General features: G+C 45.2%; 1 protein-coding gene and 1 non-coding gene across 3 annotated transcripts in view; both read right to left on the bottom strand.

Annotated features, from left to right (window-relative positions):
- LOC147905539 (metal transporter Nramp6-like) overlaps positions 1-18,493 on the bottom strand; it is a 54,242-nt gene that overhangs the window by 18,332 nt on the left and 17,417 nt on the right. For both annotated transcript variants that reach the window (XM_087373208.1, XM_087373213.1), the window contains 3 exons: positions 17,881-17,959; positions 17,692-17,732; positions 6,264-6,342 (listed from right to left, as the gene is read on the bottom strand). In XM_087373208.1, coding sequence (XP_087229334.1) covers positions 6,264-6,342; positions 17,692-17,732; positions 17,881-17,959 — 199 coding nt within the window. The remainder of the gene's footprint in view (positions 1-6,263; positions 6,343-17,691; positions 17,733-17,880; positions 17,960-18,493) is intronic.
- Positions 297-369, bottom strand: TRNAR-UCU (transfer RNA arginine (anticodon UCU)). The gene has a single exon. It is a non-coding gene; the product is annotated as a tRNA-Arg (tRNA).

The raw sequence follows: 18,493 nt of genomic DNA, 5'->3' as shown, positions 1-18,493 counted from the left end.
CAGTGAGAATTGGAGAAGGACCCTCCAATGAAAGATGAAGATCAACAAATAAACGACGCAGCCAAACACATTCAATTGTCGCTGTGAAAGCTGCTCTGTACTCAGCTTCACATGAAGAGGTAGCCACTGTAGATTGTTTCTTGCTCAACCAAGAAATACAAGCTTTGCCCAAAAAGAAACAATTGCCACTTGTGTACTGCCTAGTGTCATAGTCTCCAGCCCAATCTGATACTGTGGAATAGACACAAAGCTCATGAACAAAAAATCTCTGTGTAAAAATGAAGAGATTGAAGAATCACTCCCGGTGGGACTCGAACCCACAATCGCCTGATTAGAAGTCAGACGCCTTATCCATTAGGCCACGAGAGCTGTAGGCATGCATCTGCAAGTCACCCCCCCTCGGAAACATCAAGCCAAAAGACTTGGTGCCTTGCAAATAACGGAAGATGCGTTTTACAGCCTGCCAATGCATAGTATTTGGGCTGTGCATATATCTGCTCACCTGAGAAACTGCAAACTGAATATCAGGTCGTGTATTGCAGAGATAAATGAGGCATCCAACAGCTTGACTGTAGAGTGTGACATTAAATGATTCACCTGCTTCATGCATTGTAAGCTTCAGCCCCGGCTCCATGGGAGTAGCTATGGGCTTACAATCCTGCATGTTGAATCTGTCCAAGAGTTTTTGCACATACTTGGATTGAGACATACCGATGCCACTTTTCTCTTGAGTGAACTGGATCCCCAAATAAAAGTGTAGCAGCCCCAAATCTGACATGTCAAAAGTGGTCTGCAATTCAGCTTTAAAATCTGCAATATTATCTTCATTTGACCCTGTGAGCAGTAAGTCATCTACATAAAGAATGATGACTAAAATATCCCTCCCATCCTTCTTGATGTAGAGGGTGCTCTCAGTTGGACTGTTGTGCAGCCCCTTGCTGGTCAGAAAGGCATGAATTTTCGCATACCATGCACGTGGGGCGTGTTTCAGCCCATACAAAGCTTTATTCAGCTTGCATACCTGAAGTGCATTTCCTGAAATTTCAAAGCCTGGAGGTTGTTTGACATAAACCTCTTCCAACAAGTCTCCATTAAGGAAGGCTGTTTTTATGTCCAACTGATGAACATTCCATTGAAAATTTGCAGCCATGGCGATAACTGACCGGATGGTTGTCATTCTGGATGTAGGAGCAAAAGTCTCCTCATAGTCTATGCCCTTTTTCTGAGCATACCCTTTTGCGACCAGCCTTGCCTTGTACCTATCAATGGTGCCATCTGGCTTTCTTTTAACTTTGAAAACCCACCGTGCACCTATGGCATGTTTACTTCGTGGCAAATCGACAACTTCCCATGTCTGATTTTTCTGAATGGACTACAACTCATCGTGCATGGCATTCATCCAATGCACATTATCCTGTGCCTCTTCAAATGTCTCAGGTTCCTCCTCATCAAGAAGAGTACCTGCATAAGCTGATTCAACTGAAAGAGCACCTCCCCCATGCCTTACTGCACTCCGAGTTCTGCCAGGTAATGGAGCATCAATTTTACTCTCCCTGAGAGTTTGTAACAGCCAATTGGGACTGTTTTTGCTGCATGTATATCTGCAATTTCTTGCTGAACAACCTCTTCCACGGCTTGTGGATGTGGTGAGACACCCTGTGGCTGAATCGGAGCATGTGGAGGTATCTGAAAATTCTGATTTGCATCAGATATATCAGCAGGGGAACCCAAGGCAATGGGTAGTAACCCCTCAAAGACATATCATCGGAAGAAGAAGGAAAATCAAATTCAGCTTGAGTGTGAGCTGAATTTTCTGAAAATATAACATCTCTACTGACAATAATCTTGCGTGTGACAGGATTGTAGAGATGGTAGCCCTTGCTCTCTGCACTGTACCCAACAAAAATGCATTTGATTACCTTATCAGATAACTTATGCTGAAACTCAACGGGCACATGAGCATATGCAAGGCATCCAAAGACACGGAAATGATCCACAGAAGGCTTTCTCCCTTGCCAAACTTCATAGGGAGTCTTGGTCTTCAAAGCTTTTGTGGGTGCCCGATTCAAAACATAATTGGCACACATAAGACCTTTTAGCCAAAATTTGTGAGGCAATTTTTTGCTTTTTAGCATACATCTATCCATCTCCATAAGAGTACGATTTTTCCTCTCAGCTTTGCCATTTTGCTGAGGAGTTAGCCTCACTGTAAGCTGATGTACAATGCCCTTGCCTTTCAAAAAAGCATCAAAATCTGCATACAAATACTCCCCTCCTCTATCTGTGCGTAATGTCTGTATCTTGAGTCCGGATTCATTCTCAACCATGGCTGCAAAGTGTTTGAAAACCATAAACACTTCTGATTTGCGTTTCAGCCCATAAACCCAAGTGTAGTTGGAGTAGTCATCTATAAAAGTGACAAAGTAAAGATGACCACCCAATGATGGAGTCCTCATGGGACCACAGACATCACTATGGATAAGCTGTAATTTTCGAACAGCTTTTACTGATCCATCCTTCTTAAAAGGAGATCTGTGCATTTTACCAAAAATGCACCCTTCACAAGCATGTGGAGGAGGTGTTTCAAGAGGAGGCAATGCATCAACCATGGCATGTTTTTGAAGCGTCATTAAGCTGCCATAATGCATGTGTCCATATCTGGCATGCCATAACTCCGCATTCTGCATAGCAGCAGTAGGAGTGGACACTGCAAGAGCATGTGCTGGTCTTTTCTCATACATGTCAAGCTGAAAAAGACCACGTAACAAAGTGCCAGACAATCTCAAGGCATAGTCATGCTCTCTGTCATGGACTGCACACTTGTCATCTTCAAAAATGACCTGAAATCCAGCTCTGTTAAGAGTGGACACTGAAAGTAGATTTTTTGTGATACCAGGCACATACAAGACATCAGAAATTTTGAATGTTGAGCCATCAATGGCTGTAAGTTCAACTTCTCCTGTACCACGAACTGAATAGGAGGAGTTGTTGGCACATGTGACCTTTTTACCAACGGGTGGTGGATGCAAAGATGTGAAAAGACACTTCCTTGAAGTGATATGCTGAGGCACCGCTATCAAAATACCATGTATTTTGTGTCTCATTGACACTGAAAGCTGATGCATCCTTGGAAGAATCATAACTGCATGTCAGAAAAGCATAAGAGTCATCATTACAAGTGGCTGTACTATCCGGAGCAGCCAACTGAGAGTCTGAAATGCAAGACAAGAAGGCATAGTCGTGCTCCACAAAGTTGGCTGTAGCTTGCTCATTGTCAGATGCATGAGGAGCTGAATCTGAAACAGCCATACCAGAGCTATTTTTCTTTTCTTTTGCAAGCCTTTTCTTGCATTCTCCAATGTACTGACCTGGCTTTTTGCAGTAATGACATAGTCCCTTCTTCTTGGGTTTCCTACATCACCCTTAGCCTTTTGAGAGGGCTGTCCTCAACCACTCGAAGGCTGATTTGCTGAAGTCTTTGCCTGTCCCTTTACTTTAGGCTTGAATTTTGAAAGCATGGCTTGTTCACCTGCTCGTGAAGCCATGTTTTTCCTGGTCTGCTCTTCGTGCAGCAGAAGTCCTATCAACTTGTGAAAATTGAGAGGATTTGCACCCCCCCTCAACGACAAATTCAGCGAGGTATGAAAGCTGAGATAAGACTCAGGAAGAGAATTCAGAGTAGTGGTAATCATCTCTAAATCAGGAATGATCTCATCAATATTCAGCAACTGCTCTCGTAAATCCTGTAGCTTTGTGAGGTGCACTGACATGAAGTCACCCTCTTCCATATGCGTATGAGACAATTCTCTTTTCAAAAAAGACACCCTGGCATCATTCCGAGCTGCATACATGCTCTCCAAAATATCCCATGCTGCCTTTGAGGTCTTACACGACCGGATATGCGGAATGATGAATCTTTTCACTGAAAGAACGACAAAGCTAAAGCATCGTGTGAATCACATCTCTTCTGCTCTGGAGTGGTAGGTATAACTGCACCAATAACTTGTGCTGCAGCTATGCCTTGTGCACGACCTCTGCCTCCTCCTTGTTGGGGAGGGGTATTAGGTGCCACATTTGCTGGCCGGAACTCATCCCCATTTACATAGTCCCATAAATTACGGGAAATCAGAATATTCCGTACCATAAAACCCCAGTGGGAGTAGTTGGTACCATCCAGCTTATTCTCTTGTGAGAGACCACTGAAACCGAAATCATTTTGATTTTGTTGGGCCATGTCTGAGAAAGAAAATACAGCAAATGCAAATCTGAATTCCCTTGCTAGGAATGGAGTGCACAAATCCCAAAAAACACAGCCAAACACTGGCTAAAAATGCAACTCAAATCTCTGTAATGTCTCTGTCAGAAATCAACCAGAGCATCCAATCTCTCCCAAAACCTGCCAAAAGTGCTTCAAAACACTCACAGAAAGGCAGTGTGAACTGAAACCTGCAAAATTGCTCTCCCAACACAAAAGCCCCAATTTGTGGCTTGAAATTGCAACCAGAAAGGGACAAATGGTCTAAAAGCCCCAAATGTTGCACAAATTGCTCTGTGTCTGCAAATGCCCCAAATTTCTTCAAGGAAATTGCATCCAAAAGAGGGCAAATTAACTGAAAGCCCCAAATTTGCAATTTGTCTGCCAAAGCTCCAAATGTTGCACAAATTGCTCTGTGTCTGCAAATGCTCCAAATTTCTTCAAGGAAATTGCATCCAAAAGAGAGCAAATTAACAAAAGCCCCAATTTGTGAGCAAATTAACAAAAGCCCCAATTTGTGGCTTGAAATTGCAACCAGAAAGGGACAAATGGTCTGAAAGCCCCAAATGTTGCACAAATTGCTCTGTGTCTGCAAATGCCCCAAATTTCTTCAAGGAAATCGCATCCAAAAGAGGGCAAATTAACTGAAAGCCCCAAATTTGCAATTTGTCTGCCAAAGCTCCAAATGTGCTCCCAAAAATACAGCCAAACAATGGTTGTATGCACAAGAGCCTGACAAAACTCTTTCCAATATCCTCCTGCAAAGAAAATCCTGCAAAAATGCAACTTTCCAAGCCCACCTACAAAGTGACCAAATGTGAATTCAGTTTCACCTTCAAACTGTACGGACTAACAGTACGGAACTGTCAGTCCAGTTGAATGCAGTTGTACGGAACTGTACAGCTCATCTTGTACGGTCGAAATCTGTACACCTGTACGGATGTGCGGATATGTACGACGACCTGACTCCCAGTTTGTACAGACGGTAAGGGAGCTGTACTGCAGTTTGTACGGACGGTACGGAAGCTGTATGGCTGGGGACGAGCTGTACGGCTGTACTGCGACTGTGTATGGAATGTACGGAACAGGCGTTGCATTTGTACGGGCAAATGTACGGACGGCGATGCAGATGGCGTAGGGCAGTTGGGCCTGGTATGTACGTACGGAACAGCCAATTATGGCTGTACGAGATGGTACGAAAAGGTACGGAAGCAGTACGGGCTGGGGCTGTACGGCGACGACGCAGGAGGAGCTTGGGCAAGGAGCTGGGAGCACGTTTAGGAAGGAACACTGCTCTGATACCAAATGTGGGAATAGGGAGAGAGCAAAGTGAGAGAGCAGGAACAGGAGAGAGAGAGAGAGCTGAAAACGATAGTTGCAAATAGATGAGTGTAGTACAACTGAATAGAGTGATAGGTTTTGTCTAAGTGACAAAACCTTATCCTTCACTAACCGTAGTTAGTGAACTAACTAAGGTTAGGGGGGAAAACCTCTAAGTGAGGGAAAAGTGCCCCTAACCTACTTATTACATTACATTGGTCACTGCTAAATTATAACAATAATTCTAACAAGAATATCTTAACTGTCTTGAAGATTCTTTTTGGAAGATCTCAACAATCCCACTGACAAAGGGGAGGTATGGGTTTAGAATCTCAAGCATTCTAAAGCAGTTTTCTTTCTTGTGCACTGACGCATCTGAGCATACATTAATACACACAATAATCAATCTTTTTCACTGTTAGGAGAGCTCATCCCCTCGGTCATTTTGAGTTTACCATTAAGAGAATGGCATTTGATGAATTTACTGGAAGCAATCAAGAATATCCTTCGGCAATCATATCCTGGAAAAATTAAGCATACCTTGCTCCAATCACATATGATGCTATATTCCTACATAGCTCAACCATTCAAGCCCCACCTGTCTTGGACCTCTTCTCTAGAAAGAAGCACACACTTTAGCTGATGCAGTTGCTGGCAAGCAAAATAAAGGAAGGAACGAGCAGTTTACCTGTAACAACACCCAAGTTTGAAGCCAAAGACTGAATGATTCCTCCCGCTATGGTTGCTATAACAAGCACCCAAAGAAGCTGCCAATTCAAATTCAACTCTAGAAACTCAAAATCAAAAAACATCAAATGTAGCTTTCCAGTGGTATCTACAGCCTCTCTCTCTCTCTCTCTCTCTCTCTCTCTCTCTCACACACACACACACGCAGAAAAATGGAATCTGATCATTTTGAAGTTATGATTGTGTGTTCAAGGACATATCTAATACAAAGTATTTCAATGGGATACACAGCTATCAACGTTCTCAATTGTCAACAATGTAATCCACATGAAGCTGTTTTTTAATGTCTCACAAGTCCCATAAGCCTCAATTGGACATAAATCAAACTTTTCATGTCATATCTGTAAGAGATGCTAGTAATCTAGTATCATGAGTGAGCAAAGCAGCAAAAAGATACTGTAATGATATAAACAAAAATCTGTATTTGAGTCAAAATGTCTGAAAATGAGTGATCCATACAACGAGGGCCCCTCTCATACAGAGAGTGGAGAGCACACTTGAAAGGCTGTGCATGGAGAGCAAGAGATCACACTTCTTTTCTCTTTTCTGGAACCATGCAGATTGACAGAGAGAAGCCTACATCCTGACTGAAGGTTCCCAACGAAGACAGCTATGGCATGCCTGCTTGAAACCGGCCTTCAATAATTTAAAGGGCAGTAGAACTAACAAATTACCAGCCAAAGAGGCCCTAAATTTCAGGCTACATAAAGGATACATTCTTTCTTGCATCTGGGGCATTCCACATACCCTGCATAGCCTCTACTATTCACTGTTCTCACCAATCCTGGCAGTAGGTCTCCATCCCTAATCCAAGAAGCTTGCACACAGCCTGGAACTGTCACTAGTAGCCACGCTTGGCCACACAGTTCCCCATCACTGCCACTAGTGCCCAAATAACCACCTATCTGCTCAAAGCAAAAAAGGAAAGAATACAAGAGCTTTCTCCATCATTCCAGGATTTCTCCATCATTCCAGGACTGCCACGACCTATAGTCTCTCACCCTATTGGCAGCATACATCCTGAGGCATCAACCTGTTTCTTCTAGAAGAGAATTTACATCACAACACAGCAAGCACTATGGCAGTCACACCTGTACAATCCCTCTCTGGGTTCCAAGGATACTTTCCATCTCAAGCAAGGATTCCCAACCCTTGCCTATCTAGCAACAAGGCTGCACTAAACATATGCCATGCCTGAAGCCACTGCTTGTATGTGAACTATCTCTTAGGGAAACTAAAAGCATGTTCCCACACGAAACATGATACCTGCCAAAAGGGGTCCACTTGCCTCAAAGTCACTTTCGGTCTTGCTTTAATATTCCACGGGAGTGCTTATCAAGCCTTATCCCCTGCATAATCACTTTGATAGGAACCTTCTTCCAGCTTCCGCTAGAAGGTCCCCCTTTTGTGAGTTCTCCTGCAAACCACAACAGCACCAGCCCGCTCTTCCAAAGCCCAAAAATGCAACGTGAAGCTCGAGGCTTGTGCCCAGCCACCCCTCCAAAGCTCAATCTCTGAGGTCAAGGTGGCCCTAAGTGAGCAGCCAAGCCCTCTCCACCAATTCATGACATCAAAGCAGCTCTTGGTGACCAGCTAAGGGCTCCAAAAACCAAATCGCTACTTGCAGCTAGAACCTTACGACCAGCCAGGCGCTCCCAAATGAAAATGAGAAGTCTGAGCCAAAAATCACCGTCTAGGAACCTCCGTTCACCCTAGACCAATGGTATTGCAACGTCCTGACCCATCTCTGCAATCAGCTCTGTCCAGCTCCTCCCTAGACTGTTAGGAGATCCTCCATGATCAGCCAACGCCATTGCCAGCCCAACTTGAGAAAAGAATCCCCTTTTGCCAGGAGCCCTGCTCAGCTTGAAGTCCTTCCAGCCTCAGCCCATGAGCCATGCCAAGGCACAAGGTTGGAACCCTAATCCTAACTCTGAAGGGGTTTGTGTATATTCATTTTTTCAACAGCTCCAACTGGCCCGCCCGATGTGAGAGAGCCCCCTTCCCATTCTGATATCCTCCGTCCTTTCTCACACAGCTCCTGCGACGTGGCAAAAAATTCCAAATCCTACATTCCATTCTAGAGATCTCTCTCCCTGTCATTTGTTTACCAACCCACGTCCTTTCTTTTTCTTGCTTGCTATTTTGCCCAACATGCACCGGGGGGGGGGGGGGGGGGGGGGGGGGCGGGGGGGGGCGGGGGGGCGGGCATTTGGAAGGTTCCACATGGCACCCTCTTCCATTTGCCCCTAGCTCCCTCTAGTGGGGCTCTTTTTAGAAGCATACCAATGGCCTACCTTCAAAACTAAGGGTACTGTGCCCCCTTCTTGGTCCAAATCACAATTTTTACCCCCAAGGCATTAATTGCTAGGGGTTCTAGCACACCAAGCAACCCATGACCTTGTTTTCCCAGGGTCCTGCCCACATGCAAGCCTATATAGAAATCACACCCTCGTGACATTGCTCCACCTACTCCAAGCTAGCAACCCCCCTCTCCCCTTCCAGCCCTCTTTCTTGCCCTCACCCTTTCTTCCCGCCCGTCCCCTCTTCACTTTTGTTCTCCCATCTATCGTGAACCTGTTAGCAGTCCGTTTCTTGGGCTGACGACCCCTTGTTTGGGGCAATCTATGCTCATGGGCTTCCTACCCTTCCCTGGCAGCCTTAGACTATTGTTTGCACATGTGTGGGGGCAATTCCCCCATGCCTCTGCACTAGCTTTCCAAGCCCTTGCACTGCTCCTAAGAGCTGTTCTAGCCTCAGTGGCTGTTTGCATCCCCCCCCCCCCCCCCCCCCGTGTGGCCTGCAAAGGGCTTATCCTTGCTCAGTGTTTGAGCAGCCATCTTGGCATTGACACTTGCAAACATTTGCTGTCATTTTTGGTATGACATCTGCAAACAACAGTCAGATACTTGGGCAGCCAGCTCTTTGCATTGCAGCCTTGAGGCTGTGACATTTGCAGGGCACTTTTATTTTTATTTTTTTTTGGGATTTTTATTTGCAATGGCAAACCATGAATCTTTTGGGATAATGGCTGTTGAGGACAAGCTTGATGGCACCAATTATCCCATGTGATCGTACTTGGTGTGCACGTCCAAGGAACTTTTGGGGAATTGTATCTAGATTAGAGACTAGACCTATCTCTTCATCACCGGCACATCTTGCCCCTCCCGCAACAACTTCTGCCAAATCTACTACTCCTCAGTGCTTGCCGCCGACCCTCCAACATAAGAACAGATTCATTGGGATCAGCGAGATATACAAGCACAAGCAGTGATTGCCATGAATAACAAGAGAGTTGTTATACCTCGCATTCGGTCTTGCAAAACCATCAAGGCTGTAAGGGACACTCTGGTCAGTCTTTATCAAATACGCAATGAGACCAGAGTTACTTATTTGCCCAGGCAGCTTGACAATGTTAAGATGAGTAAAGGGGGCAGCATGGAAGCCTATTTGACACTGGTCAAGGACTTCCAGAGAGCAGCTCATCAATGTTGATGAGAGTGTACCAGACTCACAGGTTGTGTCCACCACACTCGATGGACTCCCTGACTAGAAATTTGCAACAACACTTACACTATTGGCCATGGGTAACCCCAATCACTATTCTTTTGATCAACTTGTTTCCCTACTCCTGCAGGAAGAGCAGATTCGTCAAAACAAGGCGCTTCTACTCATGCAGATCAAGCCTTTGCTACTAATCATAGGGACAAAGGAAAAGAACAGGAAATTACAGCAAGCCCAAACCTTATCCGGTATGTCATCCTCTTCTTCTCCTGCTGATGGGAAGAAGAAGAACACTGCAATTATTGCAAGAAACCACGTCATGATATCTCTGAGTGCCGGAACCAAGAAGAAGCAGCAGCTAGCCAGCACAGCAAGGTCTTGTTGTCACAAATACTCCAACTGCTAATGTCACAAATACAGAGGCAGCCAATCTTGCTCATGATGAGTGGGCATTTCTTGTGGAGTGTCATTGTAATCCTACTCTGCATGATTCAGCTTTTGCAGCCTCAGATTCCACCTCACACTAGTACTTTGATTGGTGCTTCTAAGCACATCAATTCTTGCAAAAATCTCTTTCACACATTGAGTGGTGTTCCAAAGGGGGGCACTGTCACTTGTGCAAATAATGCAGCATATCCCATGAAAGGGATTGGTCAAGTGCTTGTCACTACAGTGTCAAGTGATACCATTCCACTTGTGGAAGTTTTATATGTTCCAAGTATCAAAAAGAATCTGATTTCTATCTCAACCATCTCCACACATGGCTTCAAAGTTCTTTTTTATGGTTATTGTACTGCCGTTTATTATATCGGTATGATAACTATTGTACTTACTGGAACACTTGATAGAGGGCTATATCATCTTGACATATATGCACAACAGGCTGCTATAAAGCTAATGGCTGAATCTGTAATTTCTGATACATCTCTATGGCATGAGAGATTGGGGCATCTCAACTTCAATAGTTTAGTGAAGATGCCTTCAAATGACATGGTCGTAGATCTTCCACCCATGCATGCACTTTAAAAACATGTATGCGAGGCTGTTTGTTGGGCAAAATGCATAGGTTTCCATTTCCCAAGGACGAGACCCTTGGTGCTGAAGCGAAAGCGAGTGGAGGAGAGTGAGACCAAGACCACAAGTGTGGTGGGTGTGAATCGAGAAGCAAGGGCACACCACAACCCTCAAGAACAAGGGCACACCACAACCCTCAAGAATATATTAGGATAGACACTTGGGTGGAACCAGTTCGGAGTGAACCGTGTTCACATTGTAACCTGTAACAGAAAAGGTGTACATGAGGTGGCACAGGGCCTTAACCCCAACAACCTCCCACTTGAAGGCAATGTGCCTCAAAAAAATCAGAAATTACAGCAAGTACATATAGAATGTACAAGGCCAAAACGTGATATATGGCCTATCCAACACCCATCAGTGCCCTGCAATGTGCAAACCGCTCTGCTGGCAAGATCTTGGTGAAAAGATCCGCAGGGTTATCATCAGTATGGATTTTGACAAGTTCTAACAACTTGTCATGCAATACCTCACGAATAAAGTGGTACTTAACATCAATGTGCTTGGTCTTCTGATGAAAGACCGGATTCTTTGCCAACATAATAGCACTCTGGCTATCACAATGCAAAGAAGGAATATCCCCTGAAAAACCCAAGTCTCCCACCAGACGTGAAAGCCATATGGCCTCCTTGCAAGCCTCAGTGGCTGCGATATACTCTGCCTCCGTGGTAGACAATGCTGTGCATCTCTGTAACCTGGATATCCATGAAATAGCACCACCTGTGAAAGTAAACACGTAGCCCATGGTGGACTTACGATTGTCTGCATGCCCTGCATAATCTGAATCTGTGTATCCATGCAATTCTGCATCTTGCTTGCCAAAACATATGCACACATCTTGAGACCCCTTAAGGTATCTCAATATACCCTTAATTGCCTCCCAATGCCTCTTACCGGGGTTAGCCATATATCTACTGACTACTCCCACTGCAAAAGCAATATCTGGTCTAGTAGCAACCATGGCATACATCAGACTGCCACATGCACAAGCATAAGGAACCTTGGCCATATGAGCCCTTTCATCATTTGACTAAGGGCTGTCCTTTTGGCTGAGTTTCAAATATGGTGGCAAGGGTGTGCTCAAAGCCTTCCCCTTATCCATATTGAACCTCTCCGCATACCAAGAATGTGATTTGCATCACCAAGATCCTTCATGTCGAAGGTTTTGTGCAGTTTTGCTTTCAAAGCATTCATATCAATAGATGACTTCCTAGCAATAAGCACATCATCCACATAAAGAATGAGTATAAGAAGACTACCATCTCTTGTCTTCTTAGTGTAGAGACAATGATCATGATCAGACCGTCTAAATCCTTGTGCTTTCATGAAAGCATCAAACTTGTGATACCACTCTCTGAGTGCCTGCTTGAGCCCATAGAGACTCTTCTACAATTTGCATACAAGCCGTTCTTTTCCCTTGACTTGATATCCCTCTGGTTGCTGCATATAAATATCCTCGTGAAGGTCTCCATGAAGGAAGGCCGTCTTCACGTCCATTTGGACAAGATCCATGTCCTGACAAGCAACCAAAGCTAAAACAGTCCTCAATGTAGTCATCTTGACTACAGGAGAAAAGATTTCATCAAAATCAACTCCCTTTTCCTGCTTGAACCCCTTAGCAACTAATCTTGCTTTGTACTTGGGCTTAGCATCCCCTGGAGTGATCTTCAACCTATAAACCCACTTGCATGGTAGGACTTTCTGGCCTGCAGGCAACTGCACTAGATTCCATGTCTGATTCTTCTCAAGAGATTGCATCTCTGAAACCATGGCTTTCTGCCAATTCTTTGCGTCCTCCCTCTTCATGGCTTCTTTAAAGCACAAGGGCTCACCACAATCTGTCACCATGATGTAATCATCAAGTGCATTCACCCCTGGAACAAACCTATCAGGCATCCGGGACACCCTGGTGCTCCACCTAACCGAACCATCTTGATTAGGTGGCTGATTTGCTTGCTGTTCCTGCATATTTTGGGGCTGTACAGCCTGCTCTGGAAGCACATCTTGCTGAATCTCAGGCTGCATTTGTGGCTCTTCCTGTGGAGGATAATATGGAGCATTAAAAGCCGGAGGTGGCTGCTGATTTTGACCATTTTGGACAGCATTTTGATTGGCATTTTGTGGTTGTGCTGGAGGTCCTTCCTCCTAAAAAATGATTCTTCTCACTCCAATGGTATTGATAGGCTGTTTTTGCATCCTATCTTCTCAAACAATCACATCATTGCTCCTCACAATCTTGTGAGATTCGGGGTCCCACAACCTGTAACCCATCTCTCCATTGTCACCATACCCAAGAAAGATACACTTGCGTGACTTTGGGTCTAATTTGCTGCGTATTTCCCTTCTGATATGCATAAAGGCCTGGCAGCCAAACACCCTGAGATGTTTGTAAGAGGGTGGCTTTCCGGACCACACCTCCTCACGTACCTTCAAATCCAAGGCCCTGTTGGGTGACCTATTGATGAGATGTACTGCTGTCTTAACAGCTTCTGCCCAAAAACCATGGGTCAATCCTGCTTGTGAGAGCATGCTAAGAGTCCTCTCTTGAATGGTCCTATTTGCCCTTTCAGCCACGCCATTTTGTGGAGGATTGTAGGGAGCGGGCGACTCCCTCTTTATCCCCTTCTCATCACAAAATGTAGTAAATTCCCTTGAGAGGTGTTCCCCTCCATTATCAGACCTGAGGCATTTAAGCTTCTTTCCTGTCTGATTCTCAACAAGTGCCAACTAAAGTCTTGAAGACTTTGAACACATCACTCTTATGCTTAATGGAATAGACCCATATCTTCCTGGATGCATCATCAATAAAAGTGACAAAATACTTGGCACCGCCCAAAGAAAGGTTGGGCATTTCACATACATCTGTATGTACCAAAGTTAGGACTTCTTGCTTAACATTTCTAGCCTTTTCATGGGCTGATTGCTTATGTTTGCCATAAATACAATGATCACATGCTGAAAAATCAGAAAAATTAAGTCTCGGCAAGTCACCCAAAGAAGACAATACTTTCATTCCTTTCTGGCTTATATGGCCCAACCGGCTATGCCACAATGAAGTGTGTGGCTGCTCGGTTACATGGATTACATTAGCATCAACACCCTCAACATACAATGGATACAAGGTGCCTGATTTGCAGCCCTTGGCCACAACCATATTTCCCTTAAGCACCTTCCACATAGAATGACCAAATTGGGTGAGATACCCTGCATCATCAAGCTGCCCAGTGGATATCAAGCTCTTCCTGAGCTGTGGCACATGTCTCACATTGTGCAATACAAATTCAGAACCATTTGGGAATTTTAGATGCACATCCCCAATGCCAACAACGTCACAGGCATAATCATTCCCAAGTTTCACGCATCCTTTCTTCCCTGCATCATACGAAGCAAACCACTGCTCATGAGGAGTAACATGATAGGATGCACCTGAGTCTAATAGCCATCATTGGCCACAAGAAAAGAACTATCACCAGAGGAGGCAACAAGTATGACATCGTCATTATCTTCATCACTGCTAATCACTGCATTGAGCTCCTCAAGTTTAGCCTTGCCCTTGGTGTCTTTGGCATCTCTTTTCGCATCTTTGTCCTCTTCTTTTCTTTCCTTATCCTTGCCTTTGTTTTTCAGCTGAAAACAGTCCCTTTTAATATGCCCCTTCTTATGGCAGTAGTGGCATTCAAGGTCCTTCCTAGGATGGGACTGACTGCGAGATTTCCCTTTATTTTGGTTTTCCCCTCTATTTTGCTGCCTACCTCTGCCCACAGCCAATGCACTTGCATTCTTATTTTCACTACTATTCTTACGCCTCACCTCTTCCTGCAGAAGAGCGCTTTCCACATCTTGGCATGACAATCCTGTAAAAGCAGGGGCTGAATTGCTTATGGCTGTAGCAAAAGTATCCCAACTGTCAAGGAGAAAAATGGCCTTCACCTCATCATCAAAGTTCATTTTCTGATTTGTGAGTTGGCTGAATATAGAGTGAAACTCATTGAGGTGAAGTGAGAGGGCTGTCCCCTCTTTCATGCTTAGTTTCATAAGCCTCTTCAACCAAAACACTTTACTGAAAAGGGACTCAAGTTTTTTCCATATGCTGTAAGCGGTGGCTTCATTCTCTACATTGAAGTAGATCTTCTTAGAGATGGTCAAAAGAATGGTACTCTTGGCCTTCTCATTCATGGTTTCCCACTGAAGGTCACTAACTTCATCGGGCTTGATCCCTTTATACTTGATAGGCATATTTTGATCTTTCTGGACCAACACATTATATATTTGCTTCTTCCAATAAGAGAAATTTGCATTCCCCTCCAACTTCTCGATGTTAATGGCCCTGAGAAATGGCCGACCCAGTAAGGGGATGAACCAACCCCCTCTGGCCGACTTGGTTGGCTGGCCCAACCCTAACCAGCCGACCTGCCGGTCGCCTGGTTGGCTGGCTCAACCAGCCCTATATAAGGGCCCTAGCCAGGCCCTTTTGGGCTGCTGCTAGGCTGCCCTTTGCTGCTGCTAGAGACCCTATTGCAGGCCGTACACCTGCCCACAGACCCCCGCCATGCTGCAGCCCTCTGCCGGCATCATGTCCTACCCGTACACGTGCTGTGTGTACCCTTACAAGTCCGTACCATTGCTGACCTCATCGCGCCTTTGTTCCAGGCTGGAGATGCTGCGCAGATCTGCTCTGCTCTGTCCTTGACAGTCCCCATCCTAAGCTAAGGGACACCATCATCTACCACTACTGAAGCCATGGACTCTACGAAAAGTAAGAATGTGTCTATACTCCCATGGGAGCCCCGGGAATCAAAGTATCACTAGAAGTGAGGGACGTGATGTGTTCAATCCATGTCCTCCACAATGAATCCATGGCAACAAGGAAATAGGGATACCAACTGGCAACCAAGGAGAATAGGTCTCTACTCCACAAGTGACAAGGTGGTGGCAGGGGAGCTTAGGTGGAGGAGGAAGGCTCTTCTCCCATAGATAGTGGCCTCCTAAATGTGGTCCCCATCCAGTAGTGCCACCTCTACCCTGTTGGAGTCTCTAAGAAAAAGGGGAAACCCCTCCATTCCCTGAGGAATATAACCCTCATGGCTGAGGCTGCCCGGGAAGAACCTTGCATGCTCGCCCAACTGGCCATCGCCATTCTCTACCAGATCTGCCCTCGAGGCAAGCTTCCTTCTGCCAGGTACTCTCCTCTCTTTGTGTGAGGTGCTGCCCATGTGGCAGCCCCCTCCCTCTCTCTTTTCTTATGCCCACATGGCAGCCATGCTGCTGCTCATGTGTTAGTCTCTCTAGCCCTAGGCTCAACCCCCCCATGCTCTCCTCATATGGGGGCTTACAGATGGGGAGGTGACCATTCCAACATTCCCAACTGCTCCTCTCTGCTGCTAGCATCTCTGAGAAGGAGGCTCCTCCCTGCTTGTCCTCCCCGGACTCCAGACTGTTGAAGTCTCCTCCAATAATCCAAGAGTCAATATCCGGGAGGCACTCTGCCAGATGTCTCCAAAAAGTATGTCCCTGGTATCACTGCGCCGGTGAATACACATTCAGGATCCCGATCCTTGATTCTTTCACGCAGACCCCCATCCAAACTACCCGACCTATGATCAGCTCATCCTGATCGTAGAACTCTGGGGCCACCGCCTGGAGGCTGAAATGCAAACCCCTCCACTCTGACACACTGCAAGAGACCAGACCTATGGGCCCAGTCCTAAGAGGAGGTGGTGACAGCAGCCAATGTCCGCTTCAGAAAACATATGCTCCTGAACCAAAGAAAATCCATTGTTCGTCCTACCATGGCCCTCTGCAACTCCTGACAAAGTATCAGAACTGTGGCTGGCCGCATGCCCGGTCATGGAGCCCGTGCATATTCCAACTCACAAAGGTCCAACTCATGAGTTTAAAGCGTCAGTGAACAGGGCTCTCTTATACGTAGGAGCCTGTATTACAATCTCGGACTTCCGTGCCTTCAGAGGGGGTTTTGAGGGGGAGTAGTCCGTATCTATACGACGGCGTACAAGGGGCGTGACCGCCTCTACTCCCACCATCAAAGCCCACTTCATCAAGAGGGAAACCTCCACATCAAGCTTGGCTGCACAGTGATGGAATGACCAATGTGTGACCCACGCGGATCACTGCCATGCTCAAGCCTACACCAGGTCTCTCCAGAGAGAAGCTAAGCTGGAAAAAGGCTGAGTCACCATGCGAGCCAAATATCTAGCCCCTGGGGGCCCATCCACTTGCCATCATGCGAAAAAAATCATCATGCATTTGACAAGAGTGGAGGTCCATGTCTCCTCGCCTGTAGCAGAGAAGTTGAAGCCCCAGAATGTACGGTTAGCCCACCACACCAATGGAACCCCCTTTGCGGGGCTGCAAGATCATCACTGTCATCTCCAGCGCAAGAGGGTGATCATGGGTTGTTGGCATGCAAGAGAGAGCAAAGAATACTACAGAATGAGCATCAAAATAAACCCAGGAGCTAGAGAATTTACAGTACAATCAAATGTACAAAGACAAGGAGCTTAAGTATACAATCTTCAGGCTGCCTGAAATTATTTACCTGGCTTATGACTCATCATCCGTCCCATAGAACAGTAACTCAGATCACAACTACCCTATTTATAAAATCAAGGTCTTGAAGGCTGTTTAAATAATTTGCATGCCATAAGAAATTTTTAATGTTGTACTAGTGGATGCAGGTTTCCAAGCCACCAGTCTTTTCTTTCGCTTAAATATAATTATTACACCATTATTTCAGAGAGAGAAAAAAGAGAGACACAGAAAACTTCCTTTACCTCAAACTTGAATTGTGCTCCTGCTTGGAGGTCACTTTCGACTGCAGAACCCCAAGATCCGGTCAGTGAAATCATGTTCCTTACTTATCCTCATTACAATTGTCAACCAAGTGGAGACTGTTAATGCAGAGATCCTCACGTATGCACATTGTTTATATGGAATAAAAGTGAAATCAGCTCATTACTCACAGTTCCCAGGATCCATGTACGCAATAGAAACAAGGAATCCTGGCCCAACATATGCAAAGAGCTTCCTCAAACCTCGCTTCTGCATAATTCAAGAAAGAAAGATAGCTGAAAAAGGCCCTATTTGTATATGTTATTATGCCACAATCTCTGGCACAGTCATCACAACCAAACAATCCTAGAATCCAGAACATTTGGCATCAGCCATCCAAAGGATAAAGGCAGCGTGAATATCTCTGTATATGTTTTTCCATATAGAAAAAGAGTTCCACCTATATCTGAAAGGTAAATGCATATGCTCGATCCTTTCTCAAATGAGGAAGGAATTCTCAAGGGCAAGAGTAAATAAACAATGATACTTTTCACCAATGCAAAGCAACCCTTTAAAACATGGAAACATTAAGCCTAGCAGATAAATAGTGAATCATTTAGCAACTCTTATCAATTAGGATTTCTTAACTGAAAAATTGCAAGGGAATTTTGCAGAAAACAGGATACAAAGGCCTTGTACAGAGAGCTTCCTCCCTTTGAGTGAGGATGGACCAAAAAACCTATAGATCCACCTCTCCAATGCAGTACGGAATGCCATGGGTCAACTTAGCACCTTGATTCACAA

The sequence above is a fragment of the Dipteris shenzhenensis genome, chromosome 1 (genome assembly GCF_047967505.1).
Source record: "Dipteris shenzhenensis isolate YYH24624 ecotype China chromosome 1, Dip_SZ_1.0, whole genome shotgun sequence".
In the NCBI taxonomy this organism is placed as follows: domain Eukaryota; kingdom Viridiplantae; phylum Streptophyta; class Polypodiopsida; order Gleicheniales; family Dipteridaceae; genus Dipteris; species Dipteris shenzhenensis.
This window is presented reverse-complemented; position numbering and strand designations above follow the sequence as displayed.